Source organism: Pan troglodytes, chromosome 2 (genome assembly GCF_028858775.2).
Source record: "Pan troglodytes isolate AG18354 chromosome 2, NHGRI_mPanTro3-v2.0_pri, whole genome shotgun sequence".
Taxonomy (NCBI): Eukaryota; Metazoa; Chordata; class Mammalia; order Primates; family Hominidae; genus Pan; species Pan troglodytes.
In genome coordinates, this window is record NC_086015.1 from 58,607,462 (window position 1) to 58,630,325 (window position 22,864).

A 22,864-nucleotide genomic window follows, 5' to 3' on the forward strand; every position below is an offset into this window, starting at 1 on the left:
TAGTATCCTGCCTATACAGGCCTCTTCTGATCAGACTCTCAGAACAAAAGTTTCTGATTTTAAGAAATCCTAAAGACGAAAGGGAAAAGAAAGAGAATACTAAATTCCTTGGGAGCAGGGGTTAGTCTTGTTCATTCATGGATGTATCCCCAGCACCTAGGCAGTGCTTGGCAAATAGCAGGAGTTTAAATATTTGTTGAATGAATAATAACCACAGCTGCCTTCCACTCACTGTGTGCAAGTCAGTTGCTAAGTGTCCTGTGTGGATTATCTCATTGAATCCTCACCCCAGCTCTGTGCTATGTGGCATGGAGACAGAGGCATGAAGCCGCAGAAGTGACTTTTTGAGTTACACAGCCAGAAAAGGTGGCACGGTGAAGGCTCAGACATTGTCCGGCTTCACCTTGCACCCTTTCCTGAGCAGAAGTGAAGAGGATATAGTTGATCCACTCAGCCATCTTATCATGAAATTATATGGCCTTGAGGCATAGTTCTTTGGAAGAAGACTTTCAGATAGTTAGAACTTTGGGTTTGCTGCCAAGTTACTCTAGTTGACAGCCTAGTGGTGAGAATGCAAATGTGGCTTGATCTCCACACATCCTGAAGCATTTATAGATAAGAAGCAGCTAATATGAGACTATCTTTCTTATTAATCTTTAATTACTCATTACAGAAGTATCAGAAATTCACGTAATAAGAAGAGCTAACTAATTACATCCTGCATTCTTTATCAGTCAGGATTTATTGTTCTGTTAACAAAACCAATCGATTGAAATAATCTATGTAAGTTCATTAAGATATACAAACAGTGTCAACTCAATAAAGAAGAGAGGGTGACTAAGATAATTAAAAGTAGGCATGCCAGTTATTATAGAAGAGTTAAGAAAAAAAATTTTTTTACCCCAAATTGTCCCTTTATATAAAGAAACCCATTAAAGATCCCATTAACCCTCACTGTACATCTGTTTGTTCATTTTCAACATAAATAATCAGCTTCAACACTATTTACATAATTATTTCAACAACTAGAAAGACACTGAACTTCTTTATTTGAAGCCTTTATAGTAAAATCATGAACTTTGTTCCTCTAATGGATAAGAGAATGGATCAGATATGTTAGTGAATTTATATTAGAAGGCCAAGGTCATAAAAGAACCATTAATTAATAGTAATGTTTATAGGTTCATTGCTTTTTAATGTAGGCAATGTATGTAATAATTTTAAACAATTCAGTAATGTTCTCATTTCTCTTTCATTTGGCACATATTCTAAATGTTTCTGTGTATATGAGCACACAGTCTTTTCGCAAAAATAGATTCGTATTTTACAGAATATTCAGCAACTCTTATTTCAGTCAAATGTATTTGAATAACAGAGCATTCCATCACATTTGTTACTCAGAAGTGCTGCAGTGAGTGCAGTGCGTACAGTGCACTGAATGGAATGCATATATTTTTGCAAGGTTGGGTGTGCTTCTATTGAATAAAATCTAGAAGTGAAATTTATGCACCAAAGGGTATATACACAGGCACCTCCCAGAATGTCTACCAAACAGGGCATAATGTTTACACAGTTACCAACAGTTTGAGGCTTCTAAATAATAGGAGATTCCTAGCTGGCTAATTTTCATTTGCATTCCCTTGAATTGTCTCTCCCAATCCTAAGTGTGTTCTGCGAATTTTGCCTCGTTGAATTCTTATTTTTTTTTCCTCCATCACCTCCTTCTGTTTCTGCCCTGACATAATTGCTCTAGTAATATGGTGTAGGTTTTCCCTCAGTCTGTTTAAAATGGTCACTTGTCTCCTGTGTAGAGGGCGACCCAACTGCAGGTTCTTAAAGTGCAGGGGGATGGGATATTTGAAACGCCATCCAGAACGCCCTGCAAATCTGTGTGAGTGCATTGTTATCATCGGCTGGATTCCATTTACGAAAGAGGACATTATCATTTCACCCTCCATTACACTGTCAGCCTTCCTTTGCTTGCCGGGTAGATGTTTGTGGAGATAGCTCACTGTTTTAGAGGAAAAGTAAAGAATACAATATTTTCAGTGCCGGAAGCCCTCGTGTACTGTAGGTTTTTGTTTGTGCAAATCTAATTCATCATTGCCTCTTGATTTTCAGTGCCATAATGGAGGTCGGAGGAAAGAGATTTAAATAGTGGGAAAGACTTCCCTTGGCCACTTAAGTTCATCTTTCAGTTTTGCAGGTTTTATTAAGTTCATTGTGAACTGCATGTTTAATATTATACTGAAAAGTTTCTGATCTTGATCTATCCAGAGTATAAACATAAAGAGATAATGTTAAAAATTGTTTTAGCTTTCATGGGCAAGGTATTACAAGATCTATCTAAAATGGACAAACTAACTGATTGAATTATGAAAGAACAGTTGAAATATGAGAGTAATTTTGTGCAGTTGAAGTTAAAATTTTAAGGTCAAACCACTGGTGCGTGAAGAGAGATGTCTCTGACAAGAGAAAAGGCATATTTTTCTGATTCACTTTGAAGTCTAACTTCAAGCCATGCATTAAATTAACAATATTATCATAAAAATGAGGGTGCTAATTCTGTCCGATGTTGAAATTTGAAAAATGACTTTACAGAAGCTTAAGCCATGCATTAAATGAACACAGCATTAACTGGGCCAATATTGTTAAATCAATTTAAATGCCTCCTGCAGCCCATATTTGTGCAGACTTGAATTAAGAAGAGCATCATTTGTTAGTTCAAGCAAGAACTTTCTGATGCCCTGGTTTTAATTTGCAGATTTTCTTTAGAACGGTTTCTCCAATGCTTTGCCGCTGTGGATTTGCTTTTTAAAGTAATCGATTCCGTATTAAAAGTATGAGGATAGTATTTTCTTTCAGTACTCATTTGTTCTGTACTACTAATTGTGTCCAGTTGTGTTTCAAATTACATAAGATGCTTTTGTAATGCAAAAGATCCCTAGGATGGCTTGTGTTGGTCAAAATAATGTGTGTTCATCTGCTTTATTACATAATCCCTACATGTTTTCATTCGAAGGTTATTTAATCAAAAGTGCACCAGTAAAACTGTAAAAATATTTAATGGAGTCCCAGCAATTCTGCATCAGTTTCTTGTATTACATGAGCATGGCAGCATTTAATTCTATGGTTTTTTTTGGCAGAACTTTGGATTCTTTAAAACATAGCCACTTAATTCCTTTACTTTTTGTTTATTTACCTGTTTTTTGAAGGGGGTAGAGATTCTTATCTTATTTTTTGTTTCTGTGCCAATTTTTTTTCTGGCTTTGTTCCTAGTCCTTTCCATCAGTGATCTTCTCTGCAATTTTGCCTTTTTGTTTCTTGGTTCTATCGATTCATTCAACAAACAGTACTGAGTGCTCTGCATTAAGCATTGGGGCTAACTTAAGACAAGCTGTCTGCTTTCAGAGACTTAGGTTTTCTGTGTGTGAGCCTTGTTTGGGGGCTACCAGGAAGCAGGTCTCACAACACAGTGTGGCCAGTGCAGTCTTGGAGAGGGAGTAGTTGGGGGGCTGGGTGTCTAGAGCTGGGTCATGTACCGCCTGGGGCTCTGTGGTGGCTTATCAGAAGAAGTAATGACTAAGTGGACACTTGAAGATAAGTAGGCTAGCCAGGCATAGGCAAACGTGATGGGATAAGGCAGGGAGAAAAGGAGGAAGGAGTCAACAACTGAGGAGGAAAGTGCCATTTGCAGGTGTAAGATCCCCCTACCCCAGCCCCTAAGAAGGAGCTCTTGGTGTGTCTGGATCACATAGGGGGGTGGGTGAATGTGGAGGCAAGTGGATCCGGTGAGTGATGGTGAAATGAATGAGACTGGATGGAGAGAGGCAAGCCAGATCGAACCAGTCTGGTCAGCCAGGTGGAGGAATTGGGACAACCCATGGAGGCAATGGAGACCCACAAAAATGAGTCTCAGCTTCAGGGCAGGGTGTTGAGATGTGCCCCGAAGCCGGTCCCTGCTTAGAGAGGTCTTTCCTCATCCTCTTCTCTAGGCGACTGATAACCTTCTGTTAGGCCTGAAAGCGGAATTGCTTTCATCTCTCAAGTTCAGCTTCTGACATTAGGTGGGTTCCTCACTGTTATCCAGAGCCCAAAGTCAGTTGTCTTTGGCTCTCTGGCTTTTGGACTGTGATTCACCTGAGCCTGTGTATGCTGGGATTCTACACTAATGCAGAAGCTCCTGTGAACCTTGGTGGGAGGGTCTAGCCCATTTGCATTGCTTTTAGATCCTTCCCCAAAACGTTCTGGCCCTTCATTTAATCAAAGTTGCCTTTCCTATTTTAGATCATCATTAAGATTCTCATTGATCACTTTGCTGTGTCTGTAAAAGGGGAGATGTAGGGAATGCTCACAGACATTGGGCAAAAGGAAAGAAAAGGCATATGATGATGTGTCCCTTGCCTTCAGGGCGGAGAGTTTGGAGGTTGGTTGAATGGAGACAGAGGGACAGTTACCTCAGCAAGAGTTGTGCGATGTAGTCTAATACCTGAGGAAGATTGTGGGTTTGTCTCAAGCTTGTTGTTATTTTTGGAGGGACTGTTGCAGCATCACAAATAAGCACTATTTGTTAAAAAAAAGGAAAGCCAGGGCCAGGTGCAGTGGCTCATGCCTGTAATCCTAATACTTGGGAGGCTGAGGCAGGAGGATTGCTCAAGCCCAGGAGTTGGAGACCAGCCTGGGCAACATAGGGAGACCTTGTTACTACAAATAATAATAAAAAAATTAGCTGGACGTGGTGGCATGTGCCTGTGGTCCGAACTATTTGGGAAGCTGGGTCAGAAGGACTGCTTGACCCTGGGAGGTGGAGGCTGCAGCGAGCTGTGATCCCACCACTGCACTCCAGCCTGGGTGATACCTGAGTGAGACCCGTGTTTCAAAAACAAACAAACAAAAACAAACAAAAGGAAAAAAGACCTTATGTTCAGATGGAACAAGAGTAAACATACTCTTTTACTAAGAAAAGTAAAAAACGGTTCATTGTCACTCTACAATGATGGTCATGAGCAAACTTAGCCAGTGTTTTATGTCCCCAGCACACAGTAGGTGCTTAGGGTAATATTCAGTGAGCAAATAAAGAAGTGAAGAGTTCTGTGGCAGATGCCTTCCTGCGTGGGGATTTCCCAGTAAGCTGGCTGCACCGTCTTGGCTCCCTATCTGCCAAAGACCCCGGTCCCTGGGAGGATTCAGAGGGTGGCTTAGAGTGGGACAGTGTGTGGCCAGACATCATGGGCTTGTCTTGGATACGTGGATAGTGACATGTGCCTGATGACATGGCATCTTATCCCCAACAAATGCAGATCCATGATCTCCAGAGAAGGCCAAGGACACATGCCCCTGTTCCAAAGAGTGAGTCACTTTGCCGTCACTGACATCACCCTCTTCCTTCATAGCAAGTTCCAGCTCTGGGTGCAGGGTGTCATCTGTTGGCCTTTCCCTCTATGTAGCACACATCACACTCACATATATATTTTCTTTCTTTTTTGTGCATTTGTGCCTGTGCACCTAGATGCCTTTCTCATTCTTATGTGCCAGGTTCTATGTTGATTTATTTCATCCTCACAGTGAGCTCATGAAAGAGGTGCAGTTAGAATACCTGTTTCCCCAACACAAAAGCTGAGGCCAAGGTCACCCAGCTAGTGTGTGGCAGAGTCAGGATTTGAACCCGGGCCTGCCTGCCTCAGTTGCTTTAGCTCTACTGTTCTACCCTTGTGAGAATCAGAAAAGGAAAGCCAACCAGGAAGGAAGCAGGGAGAAGAAAGCCAACAGCATCCGAGTCCCCGTATGCTATGTGGCAGCTTCTAAGCTCTTTAAAGGGTGAAAGCTGTTTGTCCATTTCCTTACCGTGTAGTTGGTGGGCTGGACTGGACCCATTTCCAGGGCAGCCTGGGCCCACTCCTGTCTTCCTAAGAGACTCTTCCCATTTCCCGGAAATTTGCAAGAAGGACTAACCACTTGGGCAGAAAGGGGAAAGTTTAAGTACGTCTTTAGGGTTCAATCCTGGTAGTGCAGGGGAGTAAAAGCAAATTATAGAAGGAAATTGCATCTAGCTGGTGATGATGTACATTGTATCCTTTTCTTCCTTAGACTGTTGATATCAGATTATTTCATTAGGGATCAAGGAGAGCCATTTATAAGGCTGTTGTGTCTTAGGGCAAGAGGTGACCAAATCTTGAGTTGTAAATATATATGGCTCTTCTACATCATCGTTTCACAAAATAGAAATCTAGAGAACATACACAAAAATGCAGAAGCTGAAAGATTTCCAAATAAAGGGCTGCGAGGAGTCTGGAAGCAGTTCCGTGCACAGGGCATCCTTGGGGTCCCCCTCGGGAGGAGCTGTTGGGTAGTGAGAGGAGCGTGCATAGCTAGCAGGCCTTAGTGCAGCTGCCTGGTGTGCACAGTTCCCTTACACACATGGCTGAGCCCAGCTCCCTCTGGTGATACAGACCAGATTGCTCAGCATAGCTTTATCCTGATGCAGTCAAGGGAAATTAGTCAACTGCAAGCTTGGATGATGCCACTAACAAGCTGGCTGGGATTCTGAAGAGCGGATTCTTCCACTGAGGCCATAGCACACACAGTGCTGGCACGCATGGTTTTGATTACTGCACATGTACCTCCCTGATGAGGGCAAGAACTCCTTGGTCTTCTTGACTTTTAAATCCCCTCTGGAGCCCCCACAAGTATAGACTTTTATATTAGCAAGGCAGTTTCAGGTCTGTTGCCTCACTCAATTTCTGCAGGGGCCCCCAGAGGGAGACTGAAGGTGAATTAGTATATTCTTATGCATAAGATTCTGGGATCAGAGAGGCTTAGCAACTTCTCCAAGGCCACACAGTGAGTACACGGTAGAGGCAGGACTTGGACCCAAGTGACCTGACTCCCAGCTCAAACTGTACAACCCCAGGAATCAATTTTGAGAGTGTGTATTAGGTAGAATGTCAATGAAGTGATTCAATTTACCTGGAAAATGGAAGAATGAGAGGAAGTAAAACCATGGTGGGAACCTCAGTTAAGAAAGTTTTGGGCTCTGGTTTACAGAACAGGTGAGGAAAGGTTGGTTCAGCATACAGGCATCTGATAATGTCATGTAAGAAGCCTGGAGGAAGGTGGCTGCCGCTTTTGCACAGTAGCTCAACATTATCTTCAGGGGCCCACACTGGCTCCATCTTCCTGCTCTGTCTTCCTTGGGCTTTGCATTCCATTCTTTCTCTTGTAACCTCATAGTTGCAAAATGGCTGCAGCAACTCCACAATAGCATCCCAAGCAGGAAGAAAAGAGTGAGTATAGATGAGTTTTCCCTTAATGGCAGGAAAACGTTTCATTGAAACTGCCCATCAAACTTTCCCTTATGTCATGGTCATTTGACTGCCCCTAGCTGCAGGGCAGCCTATGAAAGGTCGTGTCCAACAAAGGGGAACTGGATGGCTGTGACTGGCTAAGACCCTTTGTGCTTCAGGCCTTAGAAATCGGTGTATTGTCACCCTAAACCAAAAGAGTCAGCAAGGGAAGTGAAGGAGAGGGGACTGGCCGTTTTCTCAGCAACTTCCAGGGTCAATCCAACAGAGATTGAGAGCTTTGGAGGAGTTTTCCTTCATATTGAACTCTGCAGTTGCTTCTTGGATCCTGAGTGATGTTCTGTTTGTTGACTAAAAGTCATACTCCCATTTGTCAATGGCTAATGTCATAAATATATTTTTTCTCCATGCCTTGTTAGAAGATATTTAAGCCCTCAAATCATTGGGATATAATTTTTCAAATGCTTTTTATATGACTAAAAGCAAAGATGAAAGAGAGGGCACAAGCCTGACTGATGGGGAGATCTGGAGGTTTGGGGGCCAGAGAGGATAAGTTGGGGGCATTGAGGACCTGTTGTGAGTGGCAGTGAGGTCAGACTGCCTGAATTTGAATCTGGACTCCACCACCCCTCACTTACTCTCTGGTGTCTTTAGGCAAGTCGATCATTTTTGCCGTGCCTCAGTTTCCCCATCTGTAAAGGGTGAGTGATTGGACGTGCTTGCCAAACGGTGCTAAGATAACGTGCAGATGAAGTTTACCTGCTGCCTAGATGCAGTAAGTGCTCAATAACAATTAATTGCCAAGGTCAGTTTGATCACCACTTCTGCTTGCTTAGTGAGGCTCTCTCCATGGGAAACCTGATGCATCCCAGTTGCTCTTGAGCAGCTTTAGGTCTAGCCCCTCTTCGACCTGTCCCTGCGGTGTATCCAGAGGGATTTCCCAAACTCATATCTTTATTCCACTCACTCCCTTGCTCACAGCCCTGCCTGGTCCTCGCTGACTTTAGTTTTAAAGCACAAACTCCCGAGGCCCTGTTTGCTCAAGAGTTAGCTGGGTCTGGGAGAGACGGTTCTGTTCTCTTCCCTCAGGAGCTCCGGGCCTCTTTGGCTGCTAAAGTAGATATACCATAACACTGTCATCAATCACATGGTCCTCAGGCACCTACTGTGGGTCCAGCCCTGTGCTTGCTGCAGAAAATAACACTGAAGGACCAGGCATGGGCCCTAATGGTGTGGTCCCACTTTGTGGTGGGGAATCCGGCCAACAGATAATTAGAATTTACAGGGATTATATGGAAGAGGGACCTAACCCAGTGCCTAGCCTGCACCAGAGGCTGCTTCCCAGAGGAGGTGGGAGTAATCTGACCCAGGAGGTGAACAGGAGTCAGCCAGAGAGAAGAGGTGCCAGAGCGAGAGCTCAAAGCAGGGGTCCCAGCATTGGAGGGACTGAAGGAAAAGAGGAGACATGTCAGAGGACAGCAGGGGAATAATGGCTGGCCAGGATAAGTTTTAGGGGAAGGCCGATGAGTAAAGATGCTAGAGTGTCAGCAGGACCAAGGGTCCAGAGCCTCGCAAAGTCCCGGGAACATTCATCTGCACAGCAATGGGAGCTGTGAATAGGATTGACAAGAGGCAACACGATCAGATGCGTAAGGACCAGCCTCCCTGCAGGGCAGAGAAGCAAGCTTGCTGAGAGAAATGATGAGAATACTCACATTTTTGCTACCTGGTTGTGAGCTTTGGGCAAATAAAAAGGGGGGGGGGGTCCTATTCTGGATATTCTGGGATTGAAGTGATGGGAGTGCCGGTGTTGGCAATGTATGGGAAATTGTGCATGGACAGTTTCCTGATCAGCACCCACATACCCTTGCAGAGTGACCAGGGAACATCAAGGCTTATTCTGTCCCCACTCATGTGTAAGCCACGCATGTGTCCCTTGGTTCCATGAAGCCAAAGACAGTAGCTGGAGCTGTATCCACGCAACTCTGGGATGCTCTTCAGCTCCCACCAGGACCATGGGCTGTCAGCCATGCCCAGGGAACTGCCAGCGTTTGGAGGCAACCCCAAAGAATGATCAGTTAACAGGGTGCACCCTGAACCCTGCCAGCTACCAGCACATGCTCTAGAAGTTTCTCCTTCAAACAAGAAAAGAATAAAGTCTGTCTGCAGCACATAATCATAGTTGTCTAGAGGGACACCCATGAGAGAGTTCACCTTATGTGAATAAATGGAGCCTGTGATTGTGCCGCTTTTTTGTTTGTGTGCGTACCTCCTTAAATTATTAAGAAGTACCCTTCAATTCCTTAATTAAGTGTTCCTTCTTGACTTTTTTCCTTTGCAGTATAATGAGGAGCTTCACTATGTGGAACCTTGCCTGAATGGAACTTTGGTGCAAGCCGACAGGACAAACAAAGAGGTAGGGGCAGCTCGGGGGAGCATTCCAGTCATGGTACACCCCTGTCTCCCTCATAGTGACTGTTTCACAATAAATCTGTCTTATCAAATGCACTGCCCTTTCATTGAGGCCCTTGGAGCCCCCATGTGTAGAATATTTATTAAGAGCACAAAGAAAATCATGGCACTAAAATAATTACATTGAATTCAAAGGCTTGCTAGTTCTGAAACAATTGCATTCACTTATTGTCCTTGTGCTCTAATAAACACAATGCTATGGTGTGCTTGATGCTTACGTTGACACTCTTGAAAGAATATGGCTCTTGCTGAGATTTCAAAGAAAATTGAACCCACTTGTTATTTCCCTTGTCCTTCTCACAATTGATTAAATGGTCATTGGGGTAACTGTTGGGGTAACTTGTCTGCTATTAAAGGTGAGCCTTACAAGGATAGGAATGCTGTCTGCTCACTACTGTATCCTCAATGTGCCAAGCATTGCCTGTTCCATTAATATTGTGGAACAAAAGGATGATACGTTAAAGGAGAATCTTACACAATGGGATAGAGGTTTCCCCTCCAGTTTTGGAGTATCCTAGGAAAATTTCTAAAGTAGACTTCTATAAAATAAATCCTGTTTCCCTTTAGCCACCTTTAAATTTGTCAATACAGCTACCGCAACCACCACTATACCACCCCTACAGGGCCAGTTGACAATTTCACTTGAAGGTATAGCTGTGGCTGCAGCCATGTCACAGCTTCTGGGACTCACAGCTGCCATTGCCCATGTTGATTTTCTGTACCTGACACACAGAGCTGCTCTTCCCCTGGAAAGCAGACCTGCATGAGGTAGCTGGAGGCAATGGCCAAGGCAGGCTTTTGTGAGGCACATTCTATGTGCTGGAGAGAATCCCCTGGCTCCTATTGTGTTGGTGCTGTCTTAGATGCAGGTAGTAGAAGCACTTAATTTGGGTATCTTTGAGGAAGTGAGCAACAGAGGATTGGGAGAAATTCATTCCAGTTGGAACACAAAGTATAAAGTGAAAAATACAGTAGAGTTAATATCTGGGCTTCAATTTGAGGGGAAAGAAGCAGCATGATAAGCTTCATATTTAGGAGTGAGGAACCAAGTACACTGAAGTTCAAAGAACAGGTGTAACCTGAGAATGCTCATTCATGGTAATTGTCTAGGCTAAGGTAAGAAAAGTGACTTAAGTCTATAGCCGCATTTTTCTAGAGACTTTCCCGTTGTTTGGCCATTGTGTAAGTGAAGATCTCATCCCTATTCCAATATTGTAATATCCTTCAGAGCCTCAAATAGGTGTTCCATCCTGGTGCTTGCAACGTTAAACAGAACAAACACTTAAATGATCAAAGCCTTCCTTCAGATTGCTTCCCAGAGGAACAAAGGACAGTATGATCTTTGGAAATAGGAAGTTTTATGAATGAAAAAAAGTCATTAGAGGAAATGGGCTAAGAAATTATTCTAAATTGCCTTTGAGTTTATGGATATTGAAGACTGGAATACTTTTGAATATAAAAACTAATCTGGACTTCTTATTCTGCCAATATGGAGTAACCATATTCCAATGAGGTCCTCACCTTTATAACTGAGAAGCCCTAGACATAACGCAACAAACAAGTATAGGTTGAGTATTCCTTATCTAAAATGGTTGGGACTAGAAGTGTTTCTGATTTTTCAGATTTTGGAATATTTGCATTATACTTACGGGTTGAGCATCCCTAATCTGAAAATCTGAAATCCACAATGCTCCAATGAGCATTTCCTTTGGATATGACTGTTGAGCATTATATCGAGTCTCAAAAAGTTTCAGATTTTGGAGAATTTCATATTTTGGATCTTGGATTTTTGGATTAGTATGCTTAATCTGTATAAGAAGACTTGAAAAGGAGAAAATGAAATGTCTAGGGGCTTTGGGTCTTAAAGACAAAAGGGAAGTTCCCTGATTTTCCTCTTTGACTCCCATATATCCTGAATAGAGCATTCCAGAATCTCACCTGGACCAACAATAGGCACAGATTAAAAAAAAAAAGGAAAGTCCCAGAAAATCTCGTTCCTTCTAGCCAAAGGACCACAGAAAACCTTTGTGACAACACTTTTTCTACTCCAGCTGAGTATCAATGGAACAACCAATCCTACATGGTTTCAGTGGGGCCAAATAAGAAGTTGATCTTTTGCCCCATGCATACCCCCTTGGCCCTTCTCCTACCGAGAATGACTGCTAAGAGAAAAGATGAAATCAGATCCAGAGTCTCATAATATAAAATCCATAATGCCCAGAATGCAATTAAAATGCCAAGAACTGGGAAAATCACAACATGAATGAGAAAAAACAATCAACAGAAGCCAGTATTTACATGAATTGGATGTTGGAATTACAAAATTGTTTTAACAAGCAATTAGGAATTCTCTTGCAACAAATGAAACAGTAGAAAATCTCCCAAAGAAATAGAAGTTATAAAATAGAGCCAAATAGAAATTATTGAACTGAAAAATACAACCACTAAATAAAAGCTCACTGATGAGCTCAATAGAGTGAAGATGACAGCAGATAAAATCAGTGAATTTCAGGACAGATCAATAGCAATTACCCAATTTGAACAACAGAGAGAAAATAGACTGGACCAAAATGAACAGTCTCAGGGACTTGAGGGACAATAACAAAAAAAATAACATTAATTACATCAAAGTCATAGGAGAGGAGAGAGAGAATGGGACTGAAGAGGTATTTAAAGATGTATTGTCTGGAAACTCCCCCAAACTGGGTAAAAGGTGTAAGCATACATATTCAAGAGGTTATGCAAACTCCAAATAGAATAAACCTATGTAAATCCATGCCAAGACACATCATAAATATAATTAGACAAGAAAAAAATCTAGAAACAGCCAGAGAGAAAGGACACATTGCTTATATGGAACACCAATTTGAATTACATGGATTTCTCATATGAAATCATGAAGACCAGAAGTAAGTAGCATAGCATTTTTCAAATACTGAAAGAAAAGAACTGCCAACCCAGGATTCTATATCCAGTGAAAATATCCATCAGGAATGAAGGAGAAATAAAGGCATTCTCAATGGAAGGAAAACTGTAAAACTGTTGCCTGTAAACCTACCCTTAAATAATGTCTAAAGGGAATTCTCTAAACAGAAAGGAAATAAGGAAAGAAAGCTTGGAAATTCAGAAAGCAGAGAACAACATTGGAATGAGTAAGAAGATTACAATTAGAGTATCCTAATTCTCAGACAATTCTTAAATTATGTTTGATAGTTGAAGCAAAACTGGCCTAACACCATCTGATGTGATACCCAATGTTTATGGATGGAATACTTAAGACAATTATATTTTAAAAGTGTGAAGGGTAAAGGGACCTAAATAGAAGGTTTCTATACTTCAATGGAAATCGTAAATACTGATATGAGTAGACAGTAATAAATTACATATTTGTACCATAATACCTACAGCAACCACTAAGAAAACAATACAGAGAGTTATTCTTAAAAAGTAACTCATAGGAAGGTAAGAAATGAGAAACAGAGGAATTAGAAAGAGGATGAATAGGAAAAAAATAAATTGGCAGACTCAAGTTTTAATATATCATTAATCACCTTATGTATTAGTCTGCTCTCTGCTAATAAAGACATACCTGAGACTGGGTAATTTATAAAGAAAAAGAGGTTTAATGGACCCAAGTTCCACATAGCTGGGGAGGTCTCACAATCACGGCAGAAGGCAAAGAAAGAGCAAAGGCACATCTTACATGGCAGCAGGCAAGAGAGCATGTGCAGAGGAACTGCCCTTTTTAAAATCATCAGATCTCATGAAATTTGTTCAGTATCATGAGAACAGCATAGGAAAAACCCACCTTCATGATTCAGTTACCTCCCACCAGGTCCCTCCAATGACACATGGGGATTATGGGAGCTCAAATTCAAGATAAGATTTGGGTGGGACACAGCCAAAATATATCACCTGAAATTTAAGTGTTCTTAAGACCATCAATGTCAAGGCAGAGCTTGTTTGAGTGGATTAAAAAAACACAAACAAACATGATCCAACCATATGACCATATGCTGACTATAAGAAACTCACTTGAGGCCTGGCACAGTGGTTCATGCCTGTAATCCTAGCACTTTGGGAGGCTGAGGCAGACAGATCATGGGGTCAGGAAATCGAGACCATCCTGGCTAACATGTTGAAATCCCGTCTCTTCTAAAAGTACAAAAAATTAGCTGGGCGTGGTGGCATATGCCTGTAGTCCCAGCTACTTGGGAGGCTGAGGCAGGAGAATCACTTGAACCCGGGAGGTGGAGGTTGCAGTGAGCTGAGATTGCACCACTGCACTCCAGCCTGGGCAATAGAGCGAGATCCATCTCAAAAAAAAAGAAAAAAAAAAGAAACTCATTTGAAATACAGTGACAGATATGTTGAAAGTAAAAAAATCAGAAAAATATGTACCATGCTAACATTAATTTTAAAGTAGGAGTGATTATATTAATACCATATAAAGTCTTCAGGGCAAAGAAAATTACTGGAGACAAAGAAAGGGATATTTTATAATGATAAAAGGATCACTCGCATAGAAAAACATTACAATCCTAAGTGTGTTTGGATCAAAATACACAGTTTCAAAATACACAAAGCAGAAACTGTTAGAGCTGAGGATAGAAATAGACAGATTTACAATTATAGTTGGGACTTGTACATTCCACAGTCACCAGTTGATAGGCTACTGTACAAAAAGTCAGCAAGGATATAGAAGAGCTGAACAACACCATCAACCAATGAGATTGAAATGACATTTATAGAGCACTTTATCTAAATAACAGCAGAATACACGTTCTTCTCAAGCACCTATGGAACATTAAGCAAGATAAAACATCCTGGGTCATAGTAGAAACCTTAAAATTAAGTCTTTAAAATTGTGGAATATAATTTTTGATGAAAATGGAATAGAACAGGAAATTCATAACAGAAAGACAGCAGAAAAATCCCCAGACACTTAGAAATTAAACAGTATACTATTAAAAAAATACTTGGGTCAAAGAGAAAGTCTTAAAAGAAATTAAAAAAAATATAAATCTGAATGAAAACAAAGATTACATATCAAAAGAGGTGGAACAAAGCTATAGCAATGTTAGGGGAGAAATTTATAGCACTATATACTTACATATTTAAGTTCTCTAATAATTGAAGTTTCCACCTCAAGAAATTAGAAAAAATAGTGCAAAATAAAACTAAAGCAAGCAGGAGGGAGAAAATAATAAAGAGCCAAACTCAACTAAATTGAAATAGGAAAACAGTAGAGAAAAATCAATGACACCAAAAGCTGGTTCTTTAAATCAGTAAAACTGATAAACCTCTACCAAGACTGTTAAAAATGAAAAGAGAGGGGCAGGCGCGGTTGCTCAAGCATGTAATCCCAGCACTTTGGGAGGCCGAGGCAGATGGATCACCTGAGGTCAGGAGTTGGAGACCATCCTGGCCAACATTGTGAAACCCTGTCTCTACTAAAAATGCAGAAATTAACTGGGCGTGGTGGCATGTGCCTATAGTCCCAGCTACTCGGTAGGTTGAGGCAGGAGAATCGCTTGAACCCGGGAGGCAGAGTTTGCAGTAAGCTGAGATGGTGCCACTGCGCTTCAGTCTGGTGACAGAGCAAGACTCTGTCTCAAAAAAACAAATTTAAAAAATTAAAAAAAATAAAAAGAGAGAAGACAAATCAGCAATATCAGGAATGAAACGAGATGCCAGTACTGAACCTGCAGTCATTAAAAGGATAATAAAATACTATTGTAAACAACTTTACACTCATGAATTAACGACTTAGAAAAAAATTGATCAAATTCTCAAAGCCACAAACTTCCAAAATTCAACCAAGATGAAATAGATAGCTAGACTAATTCTATAACTATTAAAGGAATTGAGTTGATAATTTAAAAGCACCCTCTCCCTGCCAAAAAAACCATTTTCAGTCTGGATGCTTTCACTGGAGAATTCTACCAAACATTTAAAGAAGAATTAATATCAATTTTACACAATCTCTTCCAGAAAAATAGAAGAGTAAGGAAATCACCCCAGCTCATTTTATAAGGCTAGCATTTCCCTGACAAACCAAAGACAGTGCAGAAAAAGAACAATATTTCTCATGAACTTACATGCAAGAATCCTCAACAAAATTTCAGCACATCAAACCCAATGATGTATATAAAAAATAATATGCTACCTCCAAGCAGGATTATTTAGATACGCAAAGCCAATGTAACATCCATGTCAAATCAATCAATGTAATCTACTATATCAACAAGCTGAAAATGACAACTCATATGATCATATTAATTGACTCAGAAAAGGCATTTGATAAAAAACACCCGTTATAATTTTAAAAATAAAAAACTTCTCAGTGCATTGGGAATGGGAAGTAACTTCTCCAAATTGATAGAGACCATCTACAGAAACCTACAGGTAACATCAAACTTAACAGTGAAAGTTTGAAAGCTTTTCCTCTTAAGATCAGGAACAGGTAAGGATGTCCACACTGACATTTGACAAAGTGTTAAGTTTTAGTCAGGCCAGGAAAAGAAGTAAAAGGCATACGGGTTACAAAGGAAGAAGTAAAACTTCCTATTTTCAGATAACATGATTGTGTACATAGAAAATCTCATAGAATCTACACACAAAAAAATTTCCTAGAACTAATAAGAGAGCTCAGTAAGGTCACATATACAAGATCAACACAAAAACCATCCTATTTCTCTACGTTAATACAAACAATGAACCTATGGTAACTGAAATTTAAAACATAATACAATTTATAATTGTTCCAAAGAAATAAGCCTAAGAAAACATGTGTATATAGGCTATATTTGCTGAAAATTACAACATGCTGATGAAGGAAATCAAAGAAGACCTGAATAATTGGAGAGACTTACCATGTTCATGGATGAGAAGTCTCCACAGGGTAAAGGTGTCATTTTTTTTCAAACTGATATGTAGGTTTAATATTTATATATTTAATAGTTATATATTTAATATTAATATGTAGGTTTAATTTAATATGTATGTATAATAATACCAAACTGTGTTTAGGTTTGATACAATTCCTATAGAAATATCTGCAAGATTTGTGTAGAGTATTCTAGAGTTTACCTAGGAATTCACAGTCCCTAGAATAGTAAGATGATCTTAAAGAAGAATGAAGTAGAAGGAATCAATCTACCCAATGTTAAGGCCTATTATATAGTAACAGTACACAAGAGAATATGGCATTAGAAGAGAAATAGACATATAGATTAATGGAATAGAATAGAGAACACAAGACATATACCCACATACATACACCCAACTAATTTAGACAAAGGTGCAGAAACAATTCGATGGAGGAAGGATATCTTTTCAACAAATGGCTCTGGAGCAATTGATCATTCACAGACAAAAACAAACAAAAACCAACAAATTAACCTTGACTCAAACCTCACAACTGAAACAACATTTAACTCAAACGGATCAAAGACTTAAAACCGTACAACCATGACATTTTTGAAAAAAAAAATAGATGCGGGGAGAAAATCTTCAAGATGTAGGGCTAGGCAAAGCGTTCTTAGGCTTTATATCAAAAATATAATTTGTAAAAGGAAAATTTGTTAAAATGGATCTCATTAAAATGAAAAAAAAAGAACCAAACCTTTTGCTATGTGAAAGACTCTGTTAACAGGATGAAAAGATAAGCTACAGATTGAGAGAAGATATTTGCAAAGCACATGTCCACATGTCCACAAATATATAGAGAATATATAAGTAATTCTTAAAACTCAACAATAAACACGATTGAATTTAAAAATGGGCAAAAGCCATGAATAGACATTTTACTGAAGAGGATATACAGATGCCAAGAAAGTACATGAAAAGATACTCAGTGTTCTTAGCCACGAAGGAAATGAAAATTAAAACCACAGTTAGATATCACTATACCTATCAGAGTAACTAGAATAAAAAATAAAAAGAATAAAAACACCAAATATTGGGGAGGATGTGGAGAAACAGGATCACTCACACATTGCTGTGGGAATGTAAAATAGCACAGGCACTCTGGAAGACAGTTTTGACAGTTTCTTCTAAAACTAAATATGTAACTTCCATATTACTCAGCAATTGCATCCTTGGCATTAATCTCAGAGAAATTAAAATTATGTTCACATAAAAGCCCCATACAGAAACGTTCATAGCATCTTTATTTGTAATAGCCTAGAACTAGAAACAACCCAGATATCCTTCAATGACTGAATGGTTAAACAAACTGTTCTATGTCGCCACTATGGAATATTACTTAGTAATTAAAAAAAAACAGCAATCTATTGATAGATACATCCAAGAATGTAAATGAATCCTTGAATCTTTAGGGAGTCATGCTGAGTGAAAAATAAAAAAGCCAATATCAAAAGAACACATACTTCATGATCCCATTCACATTACTTTCTTGAAATGACAAGTTTAATAGAAAGAGAGAACAGATTAGTGGTTGCCAGGGGTGAGGCATGGGAGTGGGGAGAGGTCAGTGTGATTATAAAAGGGTAACATGAGGGCTCCTTGTGGGGGTGGAACTGTTCTGTGTCTTGATCATATCAATGTCAGTATCCCTTGTGATGTTATGCTGTAGTTTGTAACATGTCATTGATGAATACCAGGTAAAGAATGTGTGGCATTTCTCTTATTATTATTATTATTATTTTATTTGTAAGACACGGGGTCTTGCTGTATTGCCCAGGTTGGACTTGAGCTTCTGGGCTCAAGTGATCCTGCTGTCTCCACCTCCCAAAGTGCTGGGATTACAGGCGCGAGCCACCATGCTTGGCCTCTTTATTATTTCTTACAGTTACATGTGGATCTATGATTACCTCAAAATAAAAAGTGTAATTAAAAAATAATCTGCAGTAGGTGAGAAATTCTTGAAGAGAAGCTTTATCAAATTAGTGTGAACGGTTGTATAATGCATGTTAGGTTGCTTTAGTTATATAAAAAAGTACTGATTGTGGTTCACTTTTTAATGACAGGAAGTTTTGATGTTCTTACCATATGTGTCTTTTTATTTGGAGAAAAGCTCAGACGACAAAGCATTTTTTTTAATTAGTATTTGGGGATATGTTTAAATAATGCTGAGCTTCATTGCTTGAAACCTTAAACCAGTTTCCATTTTTACCATAAATTCAGTGTTGGGCCATGTTCATTTAGGACTTACTTAATGGCATGTGGCAGACAGTAGCAAATTCATGAAAAGCAAAATGGAAATTTACATCAGCTTCCCTAGCACCAAATTCCTAGGGTGGAAAAGTCTGCACCCAAAACCTTACACTGGATGTTAGGAGTCATCCCCTCTCCCCAGCTATCTCCTCTAGGTGTCTTCCGTGAACTCTGATTGGTTCTGCTAAATCAGGTGCCCATTCTGGAGCCATGATTGAATCTCAAGGGGTGGGGCAGCCTAGTCAGCAGCCTGGTTCAGGTGCCTATACCTGTGGCTGAGAGGCAGGCCTTTGCTGGGCAGACTTGCCTGGTTTTCCGAGGGAAAATGCTCTGGGCAACCATGCCAGTGCCTATGAGATAGATGTTCCATAGAAGTATGAATGAATGAATGAATTTGAGTAGATAAGCCACCTGGGAGAGGATTGTGGTTGAAAAAAGTTTTTTTTTTTTTGTTTTCACATCACTAGAACACCCACAAAACACTGAAAACAAAAGCATCAAACTCATTACATTTTAATATAATCAGGGCCATCAGAATGAGATTGTGGGTGAAATTATCTGAGTCCAGGGTTGGCAGTTCTCACTGTCTCATTCTGTCTAAACACCCTGAATGGAGCTTTGAGTCCATTTTCTCACATTCTTTGTGTGATGGGGATGGAGAATTATGACCTTCTGTATAAACCTGTGTAGAACTCGCGGTGTGATCATCGATGCTAGTCTTCTGTCCTGAGTTAAATGAGTCTGACTAGAATGTGCCAGATCCTTTGGGGTGTTTCATTCTTTAATCAAAATATTCTTGTGCATGCTGACAAGTTCTTATGACAGCCAAATACCCAAGATTCTTTCCTGCCCATACCTTTCATCTTAGGACTGTTTCCCTGGTGGCCACTGCAGTGTTACTTCAAGTTAATGAAAGGGCGTGAAGGGGCTTCTAGAAGGTGACGGCTGGGATTATGATGTTGTGCACTGACAGCCAATTCTGGTTTCACAATACTCAGGTGACCCCCTGAGAAGTCAGAAGTAGATCATTTAAATTATAACAGGCTCTGATAAACTCCATTTAAAAATGTCGAAGGGGTAGTGAGAGGATCTCCATGAGTCTTAAAACAGAGGAAAGGTTAGGGTGAAAGTGCTGGCCTTGATCAAACTGAGTTGTCCTGGAACATAGATTTCCGAGATTTTGCTTGAAATAGCCCACAGCACACCATCCCTGAAAAGGGGGTCTTAAAATTCTGTTAGGTTTTTGGTTTTGTCTTTTAAAGCTATTGTTTACTGTCTGGAGAGAGTTTTGCTTTGCTGTTTTATGTTCCAAATAACTGACTTTTTTTTTTCCTTTAAGGAAAAAGAAACCATGACAAATTGGGTGAGCCTGGAGTTCAAATATAGAATTTAAATGAGTAAACTCTCATCCTAATCTACTACAGACCTTCTGAACCATTCATCAGACCTTAAAATGAACCTCCTGTGGTCTGTCTTGGGGGAGTGTAGGGGAAGAGAGTGAGGAAGGAGAATGATATGATTTTTCTCTGGTTTTATAATGAAGATGTCCTGAAATCCACTGAATTTCATGGCTCTGTTTAAGATTCATTTGCAAATATTTGTTGCAAAATCAGCCCATCTTAGAAACCCTTGTAACTTTCATCTTCTTTGGCAGTTTTGATCTTTTTTTGTGGGATCAGAAGTCACTAAAACTTCATAAACTAATAAAAGTACACACCAGAGTTGCTGGATTTTCCCCAGTACTTTTCTTTCAGCCTGAGATTTGTCAATGGAGGCACCCTGGATTCTAAAACTTCCTACCTTCTCTGGCCTTATAGGTATAGAATGTACAGTTTGTGAGTGATACTGGGGTGAGGGGTATGTTATGAATCATAAGCAGAAAGTAGCCCTTCTGCACATGGGCAAATGTTGCCTGCTGAAACACCTAGGGAGACAAAGTTTGTGGAGAGAACAAATACCCACTTTTATTCAATTCAAAACCAATAAAAGATAGTAAGAGTTGCACTGCTTTTTAAATGTCATGAGTACATTAAAAATAATTTACATAGAGAAAAATTGAGAACAACCTACATGTAAATAAATTCTAGATCCAGTATAATTTAACATAATTTGGCTCTAAATTACAAGAATAAAGTAGGTTTATATATATTACCACAAAAGAGTGATAATCATATATGGTTAGATAAAGAAACACATGTAAATTTCAGAATAGTATGGTTCATGGCTTCTATTTTGTTTGCTTAAAGACAGAAAGAAAGAAGGAGAGGGGAGGACAGTGGAGGGGAGGGGAGGAGAGGAGAGGAAAGAAGAGAGGGAAGAATAAAGGAACAGAGGGAGGGAAGGAAGGGGAAGGATTCAGGAGGTACACCTGATATATTTCTCCACTGTTAGTGTGTCTTTACAACGAACCCCAAATCCTTTCACAATCATAAAGAAAATATTTTAAATAAGTAGTTTCCTAATATTGGAATTAATAAAAATATTTAAAAGAAACTATTTTTGTGGGTCTGTAAGTGCCAGTTATTTTCTTGTGATTGTGAGGATATAACTTCTGCTGATTTCCAGATATGTTTCTCCCTTTGCACATGAGCTGATTTGTGCTTATCCCTTGATAAGCACAGGCAATAGATACAGCTACATTTTAAATCCATATCACCTTACTGATTTAAATAAATTATAATGCAGCTATCTCACAGTGATTCAAATGATGCATAATGCAAAATAGTTCCTAATTCCTGTACAGTAGCTTTGTAGAGTTAAGGCTACACAAGTGATCTAGGGACTGTTTCTATGCGAGATGTAGTACAGAAACTAAGCTCAATTCTTTTTTTATATTATACTATATATTTTTATCAATTTGATGAAATGCAATTGTTTGAAAATAACCAATATACTACTGGGGAACTAACACGATTAGCCAATATATGCCAATAAATTGTTTGGGTTAAAACCATTAATATGATACAAACATTTTTCATTAATCTCCACTTCATTATAGTGTGCTAATTGTGAATTCTTTGTATAAGCCTAGATAAGATGTTAGCAAAATTTTTTTGTTAAGGGCCTGATAGTAAATATTCTAGGCTTCGTGGGCCATACAATTTCTGCTGTAACTACTCAACTTTACAATTGTAGCATGAAAGCAGCCATGGGTAATACGTAAATGAGTGGGCATGGTTATGTTCCAATAAAACTTTATTTAAAAAAATAGGTGGCAGGCAAAATATGGCCCATGAGTCTTAGTTTTCCAATCCCTGGTCTAGACTGTGGACAAGACTAGAAGGAGAAGTCTGTTATTAAATAAATAACATAACATTAGCATCAGGTTAAAATCTTTCTGAAAGGTGAACATGGGAATTGGTAGTTGAGAGCATGACTAGATTGGGTAATATTCCTTTACTCTTCTCATTTCAACTCTTTTGGCAAATGAGGATTTGGGGTGGATCTTTCCTTAGACTGTCTACCTTCAATAAACTTGCCAGTTAACCAATTTCTGATTTCTCTGTTCATCAGTGTTTAACTGGAGGGCAAGAAAACTTGGATATATGTTGTAGATAGAGATAAGAAATAATATCAATAATAAATACAGCATTTTGCAATTTAGAAAATACTTCTTATTGGATTCTCATGATTATTACCAGTATCATTTCCAACTTTTACACCTGGGGTCCTGGGCCCAGATGTATTTGTCAGCTGAGTTGACAGAAGACTGGATAGACGGAGAAGCTGAGAGAGTTTAAGAGACACATGCGGGTATACACAATCAGTAAGTGCACAACCACATCATGAATACTCATCTGAAGATTTCAAATACTATCCTATTATCTTCACTATCTGAGCAGGTAGAGTTACCTTTCCGGCATGGTTCAACCCTATGTCATTCTTCTAAAGATTTGTTCTATAGAGTAAAT

At 39.6% G+C, this 22,864-nt stretch overlaps 1 protein-coding gene across 3 annotated transcripts in view; it reads left to right on the forward strand.

Moving 5' to 3' along the window:
• CACNA2D3 (calcium voltage-gated channel auxiliary subunit alpha2delta 3) overlaps nt 1–22,864 on the forward strand; it is a 943,155-nt gene that overhangs the window by 442,932 nt on the left and 477,359 nt on the right. For all 3 annotated transcript variants that reach the window (XR_008546971.2, XM_016941319.3, XM_016941320.4), the window contains exon 9: nt 9,643–9,717. Coding sequence is in view for 2 of the 3 variants with exons in the window: in XM_016941319.3 (XP_016796808.3) it covers nt 9,643–9,717 (75 nt within the window). In the remaining variant the exon portion in view is untranslated. The remainder of the gene's footprint in view (nt 1–9,642; nt 9,718–22,864) is intronic.